At 52.8% G+C, this 15,433-nt stretch overlaps 7 protein-coding genes across 7 annotated transcripts; 3 read left to right on the forward strand and 4 right to left on the reverse strand.

Annotated features, from left to right (window-relative positions):
• Nucleotides 1-11: 11 nt before the first annotated feature.
• On the forward strand, nucleotides 12-1,684 carry LAESUDRAFT_720784 (P-loop containing nucleoside triphosphate hydrolase protein). The gene is made up of 6 exons (XM_040907887.1): nucleotides 12-105; nucleotides 153-231; nucleotides 282-361; nucleotides 420-695; nucleotides 744-1,182; nucleotides 1,229-1,684. The coding sequence occupies exons 1-6, from the start codon at nucleotides 23-25 to the stop codon at nucleotides 1,388-1,390; spliced, it is 1,119 nt and encodes a 372-aa protein (XP_040769275.1). The 5' UTR covers nucleotides 12-22; the 3' UTR covers nucleotides 1,391-1,684.
• On the reverse strand, nucleotides 1,551-3,915 carry LAESUDRAFT_692500 (heat shock protein). Its single transcript, XM_040906129.1, has 9 exons — nucleotides 3,791-3,915; nucleotides 3,693-3,742; nucleotides 3,505-3,643; nucleotides 3,425-3,443; nucleotides 3,191-3,369; nucleotides 2,699-3,131; nucleotides 2,190-2,647; nucleotides 1,959-2,137; nucleotides 1,551-1,907 (listed from the first exon to the last, which is right to left on the reverse strand). The coding sequence occupies exons 1-9, from the start codon at nucleotides 3,841-3,843 to the stop codon at nucleotides 1,579-1,581; spliced, it is 1,839 nt and encodes a 612-aa protein (XP_040769276.1). The 5' UTR covers nucleotides 3,844-3,915; the 3' UTR covers nucleotides 1,551-1,578.
• An 85-nt stretch (nucleotides 3,916-4,000) lies between these two features.
• LAESUDRAFT_642910 (ribosomal protein S2) lies at nucleotides 4,001-4,989 on the forward strand (the record flags this gene model as incomplete). The annotated part of the gene is made up of 2 exons (XM_040903754.1): nucleotides 4,001-4,187; nucleotides 4,241-4,989. 2 exons carry the CDS (start codon nucleotides 4,001-4,003, stop codon nucleotides 4,987-4,989), a joined length of 936 nt encoding a protein of 311 aa, XP_040769277.1.
• Nucleotides 4,990-5,067: 78 nt separating this feature from the next.
• Nucleotides 5,068-6,792, reverse strand: LAESUDRAFT_734356 (anthranilate synthase component; the record flags this gene model as incomplete). The annotated part of the gene is made up of 5 exons (XM_040910503.1): nucleotides 5,068-5,401; nucleotides 5,462-5,669; nucleotides 5,724-6,458; nucleotides 6,511-6,724; nucleotides 6,781-6,792. 5 exons carry the CDS (start codon nucleotides 6,790-6,792, stop codon nucleotides 5,068-5,070), a joined length of 1,503 nt encoding a protein of 500 aa, XP_040769278.1.
• Nucleotides 6,793-6,971: 179 nt separating this feature from the next.
• On the forward strand, nucleotides 6,972-8,624 carry LAESUDRAFT_720787 (SHQ1-domain-containing protein). Its single transcript, XM_040907888.1, has 5 exons — nucleotides 6,972-7,121; nucleotides 7,187-7,535; nucleotides 7,589-7,826; nucleotides 7,875-8,005; nucleotides 8,054-8,624. Exons 1-5 carry the CDS (start codon nucleotides 7,047-7,049, stop codon nucleotides 8,506-8,508), a joined length of 1,248 nt encoding a protein of 415 aa, XP_040769279.1. The 5' UTR covers nucleotides 6,972-7,046; the 3' UTR covers nucleotides 8,509-8,624.
• Nucleotides 8,625-11,092: 2,468 nt separating this feature from the next.
• Nucleotides 11,093-11,626, reverse strand: LAESUDRAFT_755176 (uncharacterized protein; the record flags this gene model as incomplete). The annotated part of the gene is made up of 1 exon (XM_040911997.1): nucleotides 11,093-11,626. One exon carries the CDS (start codon nucleotides 11,624-11,626, stop codon nucleotides 11,093-11,095), a length of 534 nt encoding a protein of 177 aa, XP_040769280.1.
• Nucleotides 11,627-13,099: 1,473 nt separating this feature from the next.
• LAESUDRAFT_275759 (uncharacterized protein) lies at nucleotides 13,100-15,410 on the reverse strand. The gene is made up of 3 exons (XM_040901810.1): nucleotides 15,218-15,410; nucleotides 14,872-15,153; nucleotides 13,100-14,763 (listed from the first exon to the last, which is right to left on the reverse strand). The coding sequence occupies exons 1-3, from the start codon at nucleotides 15,315-15,317 to the stop codon at nucleotides 13,220-13,222; spliced, it is 1,926 nt and encodes a 641-aa protein (XP_040769281.1). The 5' UTR covers nucleotides 15,318-15,410; the 3' UTR covers nucleotides 13,100-13,219.
• Nucleotides 15,411-15,433: the final 23 nt, after the last annotated feature.

Raw genomic sequence — 15,433 nt, forward strand, 5'->3', positions numbered from 1 at the left:
AACCTCTTTACCACTTACCAGCATGTCTTTCTTTCAGCCACATGCACCCAAAGCATCCAGGAGGCCTGCGATAGATCCAAAGCATCAGCCATGGGTGGAGAAATAGTCAGTACATCGGACGCATCACCAACTCTCGCTGACTGTGGCCTAAGCCGACCGCAAACAATCGACGACGTCTCCGCTCAAGAGCATACTGTAGCAGTCCTTAGGAAGACCCTGACATCTTCCGATGTAAGAAATAGTGCCATTCGAAACTGCATATCTTTCGCTCACTCCCTTAGCTCCCGCACATGCTGTTCTATGGCCCACCTGGAACCGGCAAGACATCGACGATCCTTGCCCTAGCACGTCAGCTATACGGGTTTGAACGCTTCCCATGACCTTTGACGGAGGAGAAATTGTTGACATGTCGATATCAGCCCGGACAACTTTCGCTCTCGAGTGCTCGAATTGAATGCTTCCGACGAGCGTGGCATCTCGATCGTTCGCGAAAAGATCAAAAACTTCGCACGTCAGACACCTCGTGCTCAAGTAATTGCATCGGACGGAAAGACATATCCATGTCCTCCCTACAAGATCATTATCTTGGATGAGGCGGACTCGATGACGCAGGACGCCCAGGCAGCTCTGAGAAGAATCATGGAGAACTATGCGAGGATCACACGCTTTTGCCTCGTCTGCAACTATGTTACTCGGTGAGCGTTCATATGTTTTGAAACACGAACGAGCTGATTGGATCTCAGAATCATCGAACCGCTTGCTTCTCGATGTTCAAAATTTCGTTTCAAGCCACTGGATCCCGCTTCCACTTCCACCCGTCTGGCTCAAATAGCCGCAGCAGAAAATGTCTCAGTCGCAGACGAAGTGATCACTGCACTCATTAACACCTCTAACGGAGACCTCCGTCGGTCTATCACATATCTCCAATCTGCATCCCGCCTCTCGATGTCTACGGATCCCCCCACAGACATTACTTCAAATGACATCCAAGAGATCGCTGGCGTGATACCCAATCCTGTCATACATGACTTTGCAAAGATCCTTGGAGTTGAGATAATTTCTGTCGACGCAACGGACGTCGATGACGGCGCAGATTCAAGAGCAAAGAGTTATGATGGCGTGAGGAATAAAGTCAAAGAGATCATCAGACAGGGCTATTCGGCTTCCCAGATTCTATCCCAAGTACGTTATTCCACTGACGAGACAGCATTGACTAACTAATCACTAGCTGCATGATCTCGTTATTGAGCATCCCACTCTGTCAGCCAGGCAAAAATCCCGTTGCGCTCTGGTTTTCGCCGAAGCCGACAAAGCGCTGTGCGATGGTGCGGACGAGGAGCTGTGGGTTTTAGAGGTCGGCCTGCGAGTGTATAAAGCTCTCTCGACATAAATGAGATTCGTACAGCATCCGACTGTAGTTATACATTGCGCCTTATGACAATGTGACATTGACACGTTGCAAAGGGAAGGAGCCTAACGAGAGCAGGTTCGCACTGTAGACAGCACAAGCAAACGAGAACAAAAAAAACAGCTATGCTATCAACATCGTGAAAAAAAAACCTTCAAGACACCCTAGCTTCACCGGATACCAGCGGTGGCTTTTTGGAGCGCACGCTTGATGCCCAACTGCGCCTTTCTGAGCTCATCAGCGGACGAGTCCTCAATTTCCAACTTCTCCAGCGCACGCGCGAGCTCAGCCTCGACCTGAGCTTTCGCTCCACGCTTGAGCTTCATGCCGATCTCCGGCGACGTGATGGTATTCTCAACCTGGTGGACGTAGCTCTCCAAATCGGACTTCGCCTCATGTCGAGCAGAGAAGTCCTTGTCCGCCTGCTTGAATTGTTCGGCATCCTTGATCATCTGATCAATCTCAGCAGATGAGAGGCGACCAACAGAGTTCGTGATGCCTACACGGAGGTCGTCAAAACATCCATGATGATACATGAGTGAACGCTTACTGATCTGAGCCTTGCGACCGGATGCACGGTCCTGCGCGGTGACCTTCAAAAGACCGTTGGCATCAACCTCGAAGGTGGTGACAAGCTCTGCCTGGCCACGGGGCATGGGGGGAATGCCGGTGAGCTCGAACTCGCCCAGCAGACGGTTGTCGCGGCACTGCGTCCGCTCACCCTCGTAGCTACCGACGGAAATCAGAAAGCATTTCAGTTTGTCACAGGATAAGGACGCACACAGGGAACGTGACAGTGGTCTGGTTGTCCTCGACCGTGGTAAAGGTACGCGACTTGTTGGTAGGAATGGGAGTATTACGGGGAACGACAACACCGAAAATATCACCCTGCATGGCAACACCCAAGGAAAGAGGGGCGACGTCGAGAAGGAGGAGGTCGGCTGTCTTATCCGAGGTCTGACCCGTGAGCACAGCGGCCTGGACAGCAGCACCATACGCGACAGCCTCGTCAGGGTTGATGGACTTGTTCAACTGACGGCCACCGAAGAAGTCCGAGACCAAAGACTGAACCTTGGGGATACGCGTAGAACCTCCAACGAGAACAATATCGTCGACCTTCTCACGGGGCATTTTGGCATCTTTGAGCACCCGCTCAACAGGTTCGAGAGTCGACTTGAACTGTCTAGCGTTGATCTCCTCAAATCGAGCACGAGTGATGTTCGCGGAAAAGTCCTCGCCCTGTCATGTAGGTCAGTATCCGCAATGAGAGAAAGCTACTTCTCGACTTACCTGGTAGAGCGAATCGACTTCGACCGTGGTCTGTGTTACGCTCGATAGCGTTCTCTTAGCACGCTCGCATGCACTCCGTAAACGCCTGAGAGCACGGGCATCCTCAGAGATATCGAGCCCGGTTTTCTTCTGGAATTCCTTCTTGAAGTGCTCCAACAAGTTGTTGTCGAAGTCCTCGCCACCGAGGTGAGTGTCGCCGGCTGTGGCCTTGACGGCGAACACTCCGCCAGTGATGTTCAGAAGGGAGACATCGAAGGTACCTCCACCGAGGTCGAAGATGAGAACGTTCTTCTCGGCGCTGCTCTGGCGATCGAGACCATATGCAATGGCAGCAGCAGTAGGCTCATTGATGATACGGAGCACCTCAAGGCCAGCAATGACACCGGCATCCTTGGTCGCTAAACGTTGAGAGTCATTGAAGTAAGCAGGCACACTATCAGATGCCGATGCATCAGATGGGATTCTCGAGGGTACTAGAAATGAGCAACATACGTGATGACTGCCTTCTTCACGTTCTTGCCAAGCTTAGCCTCAGAGATCTCCTTCATCTTGGTGAGAACCATGGAGGAGATCTCCTGGGGACTGAAGGTCTTCTCCTCTCCGAGGTACTCAACTTTGATCAAGGGCGATCCGTCTTTTTCGATGACCTCGAAGGGCCAGTGGGTCATGTCCTGCAATATGACATGTCAATACACTGGTGGTAGCGATCATCGGAATCGCACTAACCTTCTTGACGTCCTCGTCACTGAAAACATCCTATCAGTTTGCAACACTACGGCAACTGCGCATGAACGTGCAACACATACTCGAATCTCCTGCCAATCAGACGCTTTGCATCGAAAACGGTGTTGCGAGGATTCATGGCGGCCTGATTTTTAGCGGCGTCACCAATGAGACGCTCCTCAGTAGAGAAAGCGACGTAAGAGGGTGTCGTCCGGTTGCCCTCTACATCAAACATAAGCGTTACAATCTCACAAACGCATTTTATACTTACGATCATTGGCAATGATCTCGACACGGTCATTTTGCCAGACACCCACACAACTGTGGGATTGTCAGACGCGATACGCGGCCCAAAAGCGCAACACGCACGAGTAGGTGGTTCCCAGGTCGATACCTACAGCGCCGTCGAACACGTCCTCCATTTTTGTTAAGAGAGAATGAACGGAAAAAGACAGGGAAGGAGATGGACGCGGTACAGAAGATGACAAGCGGGCGTGCAGCAGAAAAAATCGATGCGGCTGAGGTAAGCTGTAGCGCGCATCGCAATTCGCCGCGAAACGCGCCCACGCACGCCGTACCATGTCTCTCTTGCAGGTCCGCTCGTTGTTTCCTGCAGCGGCGCGATATTCAAGACATGCGCCACGCCCAATCACTCTCCTGAGAACACAAAGGTCCCTGTTTGCCGATTCCTTCGAAGGAAAGCCTTTGGAAACCGAAGACGACTGGACAAAGTTCCAGCTCGAGCGCGCAGGATTCAAGTCTCTGAGTGCGTGCATGGGCCTGTCTTCCCAGACGTTCTGCCATTGACGATGCCTTTAGTTGACCATTTCACTCCATATGGGTCAACGCAAACAAGGGACAACTCCTTCCAACCGCATCATAGCCTTCACAGACCAACGGCTCCCTCCGATGTCACGCTCTCTACATTGCTCGCATCTGGTGCTCATCTCGGACATGCTCAATCCCTGATGAACCCGAATTTTCTGCCGTACGCATATGGCGTTCGGGCAGGTATCACCATTGTCGATCTCGACCACACACTTCCCCTCTTACGCCGTGCAGCGCATGTTGTTCGCGGAGTGGCTTCGAAGGGGGGCACTATCGTGTTCGTCGGCACACGCCCAGACTTGCGGCCTGTTGTTCGCAAAGCTGCAGAGAGAATGGGACGAAGGGCGTATAACGTCGGGGAGAAGTGGCTACCAGGCACGCTGACGAACAAGGCCGTGATGTATGGCCCACAAGTTGTCAAATCTGAACAAGTCGTACCGGATCTCGTCATTCTGCTCAATCCTGTTCCCAATATGCATGCCATCCGAGAATGCGCAATTGAACACGTCCCCACGATCGCTATCATCGATACAAATGTCGACCCGCGTGTCGTAATGTACCCGATACCGGCAAACGACGAGAGCACTCGCACGGCGGAGCTTATTGCAGGTGTATTGAGTATAGCAGGGAGGGAGGGTGTAGCGCTTTACGAAGAGGACCTCAAGCGAAAATCTGTGCACACGGAAAAGCACCAGAAAAGGGTTGCTGGCCAGAAAAATGTACAGCGGCAGCATACATAGTATCACGACTCAGTAACAGCCAATGAGCCTGTGCTCTGTATATCGTACCAGTACTCTATGTGTGCGAATTAGTCAGGTTCAACGGGTAACGGGAAACGACTGACTCTCAGCTTGTTCGAGCGCTCGAACGTTCCCTTTAAGCTTGTTGATGGTCTCGACGTACTCATCTTCCTCCACGCTATCGAAGACAATGCCTCCTCCGGCTTGCAAATATGCCACGCCATCCTTAAACACCATCGTTCGAATGGCAATGCACGTATCCATTTCGTCATCCGCGAAGTCAAATCGTCCAACTGCGCCAGCGTAAACACCACGTCGTTGTTGCTCTAGCTCATAGACAAGCTCAACTGCTTTAATTTTGGGAGCTCCGGAGACAGTTCCCGCCGGGAAGATGGATCTAAATGCGTCAAACCTGAAAAAATGGCCAATCAGAGCTTGATGAACGTGAAACAATCAGGTGTAAAAGCCCGACCTTGTCTTGCCCTCGCGCAATTGTCCAGAGACTTGCGAGGTCAAATGCGTGACATGGCTGAAGTTCTCCAGTCGCATCAAGTGGTCAACTTTGACCGTCTTGGGTTGGCAGACCCGATTGACATCGTTCCTCGCCAGATCCACCAGCATGATATGCTCGGCCCTATCTTTCTCGGACGCCAACAGCTCCGCACCAAGCTTCTCGTCCTCTGACGATGTCTATATGAGCTGTCAGCATTGGAATAAGACGGACAGTAACCGACCTTCGACCGTTTTTCCCCTGCGAATTGTCCCCGCAATGGCATGGTTGAATACCTTGTTCTTCTCGACTTTGCAAAGCGTTTCGGGGCTTGCACCTACTATCTGAAAGTCGCCGCAGTCGACATAGAACATGTAAGGGCTGGGATTCACCCGTCGCAGCTGTCGATATGCGTTGAAGGGATGCAAGGTCGTTGGCCGGGCGAGCCGCTGGGACGGCACGGCTTGAATTATGTCCCCGGCGACGATATGCTGCTTTAACGCCGCGACGAACCCTTCATAACCGGCCTTGCCCACGTTCGAGATAGCTTCTGCTCCGAGAACAATGGGACCTTGAGGCACTTCCGGGGTCACAGGGACAAGGACCATCTTGGCTAGCCTACGAGCCTTCGCGACTGCAGTCTGATAGATGAAGGACAGGTTGACAGCTCCTGTGTTCCCCGGGCAGAAGAGGTGTGAAACAACCTTCACTGTCTGGAACAGATGGTCGTAGATGAGGAGTGTGTCGACCAGCATGAACACCGCTTCGGGTATTCCCAATGGATCGCTCAACGGACGCTTGGTCTTGGGCTCAAAGTGTTGGATGCAGTCGTATGCAACGTATCCGATGGCACCGCCAGTGAATGTCGGTACTTCAGGTAGCTTCACGTAATTGTATAGCGCGAGTTCTTTCTGCAACGCTGCCATAGGATCTCCCGTAATCTCTTCATTGGGACCTGTCTTTATGATCTTGAAAGGATCTGAGAGAGGATACTGAACAATTTCATGAGCATAGATCGTCTTGCCACTCACCGGCTCCAATGAAGCTATACCGCGCGAGATTCTCTCCTGCAACAACCGACTCCAGCAAGAAACTATACTTCGAGTCCTTCGCTATCCGCAAGTAGGCCACGCATGGTGTGAGAAGATCGCCAGGAAGTTCGACATAGACGGGGACGCAGTTTCCCCGTTTCTCGTTGAGGATGATTTGCTCAACGGTAGCCAACGGGGGATACGCCGGAAGTTTCTGCGCAGCGGTGACCTTGTGAGAAAGAACACATAAACTCAGGGAAGACAACTGACTTGAGGGTCCATGTCTTTGACCTTGCAGAGAGTGTCGCTGTGTTGGCAGCAGCGGAATAAGCCAGAACATATTTATCTGAAGTTTAGGGTCACCCATCAACCGGTGAAACTGATACTGAGACATGTAGATTGTACAGCATTCCAGTTCACGTTCTGTTGTGTCGACCCGTTGTTCCACTGTGTCCAGAAATCTCCGGTCGACGACGTCTCAGTCGAGCATTCTGTGGCACTGATCATCGCAGCGCTCAACTCTTCTTGTGGCCACCATGATCACTCCGCGTTTCTCTTGCAGTCAGACCGAAAGTTCCGTGATCGTCTCAATCTACTGCCCTTCCGTTCGAGTATGTCCAGCCTATCACTGTCAGAGGCTCAGTAATGGTACTGATGTGGCTCATCTCGGAAGTAGGCATCCGATGTCGAGATCCACATTGATGAGACTTTGTTCAGCATTCATGTCAACCCATATTTCCTGCGACTGACATTCTCGCATGCATTGCTGGGCGAAGACGAGTCTGCCGCAACATATGATCCCAGCACTGGCTATCTTACCGTGACCTTGCCGAAGGAGGTCAAGGGACAAGAATTCAAAGACCTGGATTTGCTAGCAAAACTTCTCGCTCCCCGTCCTCCAGAGGCGTCGTCCGCACAGCCGTTGATCGAGGTTCTTCATTCAGAAGATACAAACCAAGATGAAGATGAAGAACTGGCCGATAGAACACGAGCTCTGACCTTGGAGCAGCGTCAGATTCTGGAGGGTGAGCTAATCCGCCGTAGCTCTCGTTTCATGACCACCTAAGTTATTCCCTAGCGGCACAAAATGACTGGCAGCTAATTCAGGAAGTTCAAGATCCTCTCCCGTCCTTGCACACAACAACTGAACGTCACTATGGGTTCCTGAATATGCATACGGGATTTTTGCGACATGTCGCCCACACCGAGAACGAAGTGAACGAACTTGGTCCTGATGCAGAGTCATATCTACTAGACGAACGACGGAAATGTCGTTTGCAACACGAGGAAGACAAATGGGACGAAGAACATTACATGTACGTGGAAAGCCGATTACGCTTTACGGAGAGACGACGTTTTCGCAGAGCCGACTTCATGGAAGACGACTATATACAAGAACTCATTACATGGCCACATCCTGAGGCTACTCCTTCTGATGACTTTCTTTTCACTGAAAAAGAAAACATGACCATGCTTTGCCTGCCCCGCAAAGAATGTTCGTGTCTACGATGCGCAATTTAACTTGTGCTAATATATCTTGCAGATCTCGCCACTCCCATGCAAACGCGCCATCTCTATCTCACCTTGTTGACTTTGCTATTCTCATATGTGTACGAGACACGAACGACGCAGCACGATCCGACGCCAGAAAGTGCTTGGACCATCAGCGTTTTGACCCCAGCTTTCTCCGCGTTGGATCCACCACCTTACATGGACGAGTCGCCGCTGTCAGATCCGTTAAAGTTTGACGTAGCAGCATTGACGGCAACGTTCACGGCCTCATACCGCCGCTCACTCGCGTTCCCGCTATACCGGTCGTTCGCGTTAGCCGAGAAATGCCGTGCAGACGTCGCCGCGATCCTTGCAAGAGGGAAACGCGTGGTCACCCGCTGCCTTCTCGAGATGAAGCACATTCTCGACCATCACGAGGTGTATTATGTGTATAGCAAAGTATGGGTGGAGGATTTCTGTGTATGGATGCTTGCATATGCCAGGTGATGCCGGAACTTCACTTGGTGCCCCAAAAATTATGGCTGATCTCTTGGCGGCTCTAGTGATGACGTGTTGAGGGAACTATCGCAAGCCGTCATCGGGTTCAAGATGCAGAAGATCTCGGTCGGCTGGGATCTAGAGGAGCTGGAGACTTCAGCCCGTGAGGCGATGGAGGGAGAGCCAGATAGCGACGATCAGTCGGAAGACGAGATCGAGCGCATGTTACCTGCACCTCTGTGACGCTAATGCGCACATAGTATCGGTGAAATTCCCAAACCTTGCCGCTGCATTTGGTCCGCTTGTTGGCTCCTGTTGTTGACATGTACTATAGAGTGAAGAATAGAATCCGTGATATCTAGTAACCCTAATGAATGCCGCCAGTGCGTGCAAGGAAGAAATTCGTTCAAAACAAGCGCTGCAGACGTCACACAGGCCACTACTTCCTGAATCACCCGGCTTGGCCTCCTTCGGTAGAACCGAAATACTTTACTCACTTACGTCTTGTTGATTTTGCGGCTATTGTGCGGAGAGAGCGGGGTACCTTGAGTCTCCCGAGGGAGATAGACACTAGGTAAGTGAGTCCTAACAACAGAGAAGAAAAGGTCGCGTTCGAGACTATCCATACTACTCCACAGCGCCGAGGGTAAAAGATGTCATTTGAGCGGAATTGTCTCCCACTCGCTGATGCCGTACACTGAAACCGTTACCAATCCATACCTTCGGAGCCCCGCGGGACCTTCTCTATCATTTGGCTGTTCGGCACTGATAACACTTGTATAGTGTCATTACGACTGAGGCTCACGCACTCACCGATGGCCGAGTTCTTCCGCGCACTAGCAGTACGATGATCCCACGACAGAGACTCTTGACTTCGGCTCGATGCTGTAAGTGGGAAAGACATGTAAGTCATCTGAGCCTCTATCTGCAGCGATAGCCGCACGGCACGGATAGAACGGAAGAGGACAATCACACAGAATGAGAAAAAACGGAATGCTACAATGGAGAAGCTACTAGCCTAGTAGCACGGCTCACAATCACATCAACGAGGTCTGCAACTCAAATACTAAACACTTACATCCAGGACGAGCAACTGACAAATCCATCATCTGGGCGTAAGGCTACTAGTGTCGCGCTCTATCGGCGGTTATATCGGTCACCTCGGTGATGTTCCGAGTCTCTAGTTTATGGGTATCCATGATATGTCGGGCGGCGTAATAGAGTCATTCCAACAGGATTGTGAGATCTGAAAACAAATTCACGACAGCCCCTTTTTCTGCGGGTCTCGCTGCCCAACATGCCCTTTCCCTGCCCTTCCGGGTCAAGTCGCTCGCTCATACTCGTGGCGAGAGAAGCAGGAAGAAGGGGGAGGGTGAGGGAGGTAAACAAGCCGCACCAATTTGAGAACAACAGCAAGATGTGGTGAATACGTATTAAGTATGAGCTTACAACGGCGCTGATGATCTAAAGAAGCCGTCGGGCCGGAAAACGCTGGCCACTGTTTCGCAGAAGATATACGGCTTGCCGTATCTGGGTGGCAGCGTGAGGAAACATATACGTTTCGAGCGCAGAAGTCTACCAGCTTCGAAGCCTTGACAGAAACAGAAGTACGTCCTCTCGGTACCGAGCGTTAACAGGCGCCTGCACCAACAAGCCTCAGGGTACCATATGCAGATGCAGAACACTAGATGCGTAAGTTGCATGCCAGCAATGCGGAGAGTTTACGCACGAGATGCTCGAGAACTAGTCGATCCAGCATATCGGCGACCTGTAGTGGAATCACGGGGGCTCAACTTCGCACAGTGGGATGTAGATTCGACTCGGGTGTCACTGATAGACAGATGCTATCTCGGCCGGAACGTGCAGCATCCAGCCTTGCTTACGTTGTGCAAGCAAGCACACAATTGGCTGACCTCAAGAAAGGTGTGGGCGTGAGGCCCGAACTTACGTGGCATCGGGCTTGAGAAGTGCACATGATTTCAAATGAGATCACCGTGGTAGGAGTAGGACCGTGTGACAGAAGCTGAGCTGACTGTCTGGTTTGAACTTGGAGCATGTGGCCGACAACTCAAAACGACATTGAACACTGTTCCGGCAAAGGGGCAGTGGGTAGTAGAAGCATCGACTGTCTTCCTGGAGTTTCCGCTCAGTCAACGATTTACTCACCCGGTAGCAGAGTCGTGCCAGAGCCTCATGGAGCAAAGTTCCGACGAGAAGTCGTATTCCAGAACATCCCGATTCCTTCGTGTTGTACTTCCGGAATTGCTCTAACCCGGCTCGGGGAAAGAGCTCAACATTTCCATATTACATGCACATCTCTGCGCCATGCTCATCCAGACCGCTATTTCTGTCTCTTGGGCGTGAGATGCAATGACTTAGCATTCCCGGATCGATGTCCAGCTGTTACCATTGAACCTCACGGAACCCAAGGTAACTGGCCATGACCAGCAACAATTATTTGATCGCATTGAAACTAGTGAAAACCATGCATAGTAGCATAACAAGAACATAAAGCAGTGAGTGTATATCCGCGATGACGTGCGTACACATGTGGTCGTCTATGTACTCACTAATCAGTAAACAAAAAAGGTACTCAATGCGGAAAACTTGTCATCATCGATTCGTCCCAGATACGTCCAGGTCTCGACCTCGAAATACGTGCCAGTTCGACCACGTATTTCGCTGGAAGAGCGCCTGTGGTACTCTTGTTATGTCCTTCCTCAACCATGGAATGGAATCCTTGTATCAGTGCATTCTTGCATTGATGCAACCTCATCTCGTCCGCATCAACCCCTGTCGCCTCGTCGTCCTCAATAATGGTTGAGAACGCGGCATAGGCTTTCTTGACGTGATCACGCAGTCGTTCAAGAGCGTCGAATAGGGACTCGCCCTCAGTGACCCTGACCTCGAGCTCGCCCAGTGGCTCGCGAGATTGGATGGATGTGACCGTGCGTGGGAGGGCTGGGGGACGATCTGTGCGGTCCGTATATGCGCCAAAAATCTCCACGACTCCGGGCTCCTCCGGGATGAGATGAACACACTCCACTCTGGGCGATCCGATAAATAGGATGAAGGAGTCATGGCGGGCACGATCAGATGAGAAGAAACCGAGTAGATTGGACAGCATTGTGTAAGTGTGTGCTTCGAGTGTCTGCACCGGAGTGAAGTTGGGATCTAGCGCTCGTTTCTCGCGTGCGAACAATATTTGCTGACTAAGTAGACGGAATATGCATCGACACAAGGCAATTATGCCACTAGGAGAACACACCCCAGGAATACTTGGAGGATTATGTGAAAGGTCTGAGGCCAGGGGCCTCAACCCGACCGTTCCGCCAGAGGGGGGAAGACATTGAACCCTTCGGCCACAGCTGCTGAAGGGATTACCTTTGCTGCACATAGATGGGGAATGAGTATGCACGCCCCGGTGCTCGATTTCGGTATAGCCTGAGCCTAGAATTCCAACTTCATCTGCATCATGATACTTACAACTATTCGAATCTGAATCGCAGATGGAATCGTACTGCTTTCGTTTGACATGATCGCGCCACGCTTCCGCTGCTTTCCCGGCACGAACCCGCCGATGAGGTGAGTTCTGGTCAAGTGAGCCAGTCTAACAATGAGGCCATCGGGTAGACGGTCAGCGACATCGATCACGAGAAGGGGGCTCGGATATTGAACGCGCCTTGCACCGCGAGGGCTCGTAATTCGGCGTTTAAGCCAAACCTTGGGCTCCACAGTTCGCCTGGGTGTATTAATCTGCCACAGAAGCGAGCGGGCAGAAGCCGGGTATGGAAAGGCCAGGAAAGCTTCGCGAGACATGGAAGGCGGGCGCGCGCTAGTCGCTCTGGGGCGCGAATATTTCTGCCGTCCGCGACGTCTTGCAGCGAATCGCGCTCAAATGATTACGCCGCCGCTGCAAGAATGGCGAAATCGCCTGGTGACCATCAAGCATCATGAGGCGGGGGCCTGCAGGTGCACTATATTATCAAAGCATGGAAGCAGCGGATATGACGACAGAAGTACGTGAAGCAGGGCGCGAGGAAGGCGAACCGCATAAATAGTATGAATATGATGGAACCGTGCAGGTGACTGTGATGCTGCTATTGTGATGGAAGACTATTAAGCCCTTGTAAGCTCTTGTTGAGGAGACGATGCGATTGTGTTTGGATACATGTATGCGTGAGGAGACGACAGACAATGCGAGGATGTGAGGCAGTACGTGACGAAGCACAGACAGTGGAGCAGATGCGAAAAACACAACAAACAGCAAGGATACAGCGTGGAACGTCAAAGATCAAAACGTGCTGCGGCCCGAGTAAGGATATATGAAAACCGGAATGGAAGGGCGAAGCGAGGCAACTCGTGGCCACTCGGTATCTATGCAGAATACGGAAATGAGCAGCGCGGGCGCCAGCGAGATGATGCAGTGTTGCAACAGTTACAACAAATGCAAAAAGATCGAATACGGAATGAATGTATGATATCAGAGTTCCGCGTTGGTCTAGGTTCCGAAGCGCATGTTTATAGCCTTTCCGGCGGCACGAACCGACTTGTATGTGCGCGCGACCAGCATTGATCGAAACCAGGCAACCGAGATATGGACGGAAACGATGATAATGAGGCCCGCCGAGCTGAGCTGAGCTGAATGCCAGTGCCACCAGTCCAGTGAGGTTCCCGCGATATCGCTGTGCGTAGCAGAAGGCAAAGATCCTCGAGCTGTTTACGAGCGTTGTGAGAGCTGCTTCCGCCTCCCAAGGCCCCATAACCCGAAGAGATGCGAACTGCTTCGCCTCGACTGTACCTCGATACGGGTGAGCTCTTCCTCCCATGCGCGAACATGTTCCCTCTCTCCACCCTGAGTCTTTAGCCTCTTGTCTTCCTTCACCTTCTCCCTTTCCCGATCGCGCGCTCTCTTCTCCCGGTCCATCGTGCTCTCGCTCGACCCGGGTCCAGACCCGTGCCGCACATGCCCACGCGAGCTCGGAAGCATATGTATGTGCTGTTCCACAGGAATGGACACATCCACCGGCGTCACTAGCGGTGCGTTTCGCGTGAGCGTAAGGAAGGAAATGTTGGACTTGTCCCTCGGCCCAGCAGATGTATGCGGCCGCCGTGTCGACTTGTGTTCTTTGCCCTTCGCGCCTGAAGTCGATGTCGATGACGGCCCGTACTTCTCATGCTGATGTCGATGGGCATCCTCCTTCTCCGTTACCACGCGGGAAGAGATCTCCCCAGAATGCGACCTCGCGTTCACGTCCGCCTCCTCTAGTGACGCCGGCTCGTGCCGTGCCCGCCAAGGACTCTTCGATTTGCTCCTGCCAATATTCTCCCGCTGCTCTGAATACTTCGCGAGCGCCATACGCCGCTCAGCCTCGTTCGTTGCCGCGACCATGATCTCGCGCGGTTCGAGCTCGATCGAATCTGATCCCGCGGGTCCCGAGACGCGCACGGTCGCGCGCAAAAAGAACCGAATTGCCACGTGCTCACTGTGCATCGTCTCGCCAAGCGCCCATTTGCTCTGCGGCCGCGATGTTGGAAACTGCAACGTGAGCGTCTTTGACCACACGCCGTGGGCTTCACAGGTGAAGCCGGAACCTTCAGTGGTGGTCACTGTAGACGTGACAGTCTTCGCTGGTGTGTCGGTGGCGGTGAGAGTTCGGGCGGCAGAAGGATGCCGAGCAGGATGCGGCGGAATGTTGATTGGCATCGGGAGAGATGATTGCGGGGAAGAGAGGAAGGATAGCGAAGACGAGGCGGTAGTGGATCCCTCGGTTCTTGAGCTTGTTGACAGGGCAAGCTCTTGTGGAGAAAGAAGATTAGATGAAGAGTCATATGGCGTTTTGAAAGACAGCTGGGAGCTGCTAGAGCTGGGCGTCGGGATTTCGTCCGAGGCGAGATATGAGCCGCACAGAGGCGTGGGAGGTGGCGACCCTGCGGAAGTCGAAGAATAGGGAGACGGGTTCAGCAGGTCGATACGGCGCTCGACGACGAGGGTCGCACTGCGGACCGAGACGTTACGATCGAGCGGCTGTAGTGACAAGGATGCGAAGATGATGTCGTCCGGGCCGACAGGGTGGGAGGGTGTGGAGATGTTGTAACGTAGAACCGGCGCGCGTGGCTTGCTCGTCTGAAGGTAGAGCGATGATGCTGGCGGGACCGGGGGTAGGTGAGAAGGATATGAGGGAACATCATACCGAATGAGTGCAAGGTCGTAGTAACGCAGAAGGCGATGACCCACGCCGGTGATCGGTACGTGCTCGAGTGCTGGGTTAAAGTGTGTAAACGGACATCGAAGCGGCAGAAGGCAAAATGATGTGTGATGGATGGAAACGTCAGTGGTGAATGACAGATGGACAGGCGGAGGCGACTTACTAGCCTCGACGCGCCAGAAGGTTCGGTAAACCTGGAAATTCGCGGTGCTGAAGCCGGAAGCGCGTTTGGGGAGGGAGACTTTGAACGGGAGTTCGAGGTCACCGACATCTGCCCACTGGGCAGACTCGGGTTTAGTCCAGAGGACCACGGTGTAGTCGGCGATGACGGCGGAGTGCACGGTGCCACGCGAACGACTGACGCGTGACTCGTAGCAGCGGACGGAGATGGAGATGGACTTTGCGGGGAGGGGTTTGCGGTCCTCGTCTAGCCTGGTGCGGACGACTGTGGAGGAGAGAGAGGGTAAAGTGTGAAACAGCGGGAGAGCAGTGAGTACCCTAGAACGCACTGCCTTCGACGCGGACGGGGGTGAGTCCGAGGTAGCCATGGAAGGGGAAGAAGCGGGAGGAGGGGTTGCCCTTTGCGGGGAGGACGGAGAGATGGACCATGGGGGCGGGAGAGGAGGGAGATCAGGCGGAGGGGGCGGGTGGCATTTAATAAAGAGAGTGGGAGGCGGCTAAGGAGGGTGATTGCTCTCGTCGCGGGTGATTGCAGCCATTGGGCT

This window comes from Laetiporus sulphureus (genome assembly GCF_001632365.1).
Source record: "Laetiporus sulphureus 93-53 unplaced genomic scaffold LAESUscaffold_3, whole genome shotgun sequence".
In the NCBI taxonomy this organism is placed as follows: Eukaryota; Fungi; Basidiomycota; class Agaricomycetes; order Polyporales; family Laetiporaceae; genus Laetiporus; species Laetiporus sulphureus.

Coding starts and splice junctions, on each gene's coding strand:
- LAESUDRAFT_720784 (XM_040907887.1), top strand. CDS start 23: ATGTCTTTCTTTCAGCCACATGCACCCAAAGCATCCAGGAGGCCTGCG. Junction 696..743: donor GTCTGCAACTATGTTACTCG/GTGAGCGTTCAT, acceptor ATTGGATCTCAG/AATCATCGAACCGCTTGCTT. Junction 1,183..1,228: donor CTTCCCAGATTCTATCCCAA/GTACGTTATTCC, acceptor ACTAATCACTAG/CTGCATGATCTCGTTATTGA.
- LAESUDRAFT_692500 (XM_040906129.1), bottom strand. CDS start 3,843: ATGGAGGACGTGTTCGACGGCGCTGTAGGTATCGACCTGGGAACCACC. Junction 3,132..3,190: donor GTGAAGAAGGCAGTCATCAC/GTATGTTGCTCA, acceptor GGCATCTGATAG/TGTGCCTGCTTACTTCAATG. Junction 1,908..1,958: donor CGGTCGCAAGGCTCAGATCA/GTAAGCGTTCAC, acceptor ACCTCCGTGTAG/GCATCACGAACTCTGTTGGT.
- LAESUDRAFT_720787 (XM_040907888.1), top strand. CDS start 7,047: ATGATCACTCCGCGTTTCTCTTGCAGTCAGACCGAAAGTTCCGTGATC. Junction 7,536..7,588: donor GCAGCGTCAGATTCTGGAGG/GTGAGCTAATCC, acceptor GTTATTCCCTAG/CGGCACAAAATGACTGGCAG. Junction 7,827..7,874: donor TGGGACGAAGAACATTACAT/GTACGTGGAAAG, acceptor ACGTTTTCGCAG/AGCCGACTTCATGGAAGACG.
- LAESUDRAFT_275759 (XM_040901810.1), bottom strand. CDS start 15,317: ATGGTCCATCTCTCCGTCCTCCCCGCAAAGGGCAACCCCTCCTCCCGC. Junction 15,154..15,217: donor CCCCGTCCGCGTCGAAGGCA/GTGCGTTCTAGG, acceptor TCTCCTCCACAG/TCGTCCGCACCAGGCTAGAC. Junction 14,764..14,871: donor CTTCTGGCGCGTCGAGGCTA/GTAAGTCGCCTC, acceptor ACTTTAACCCAG/CACTCGAGCACGTACCGATC.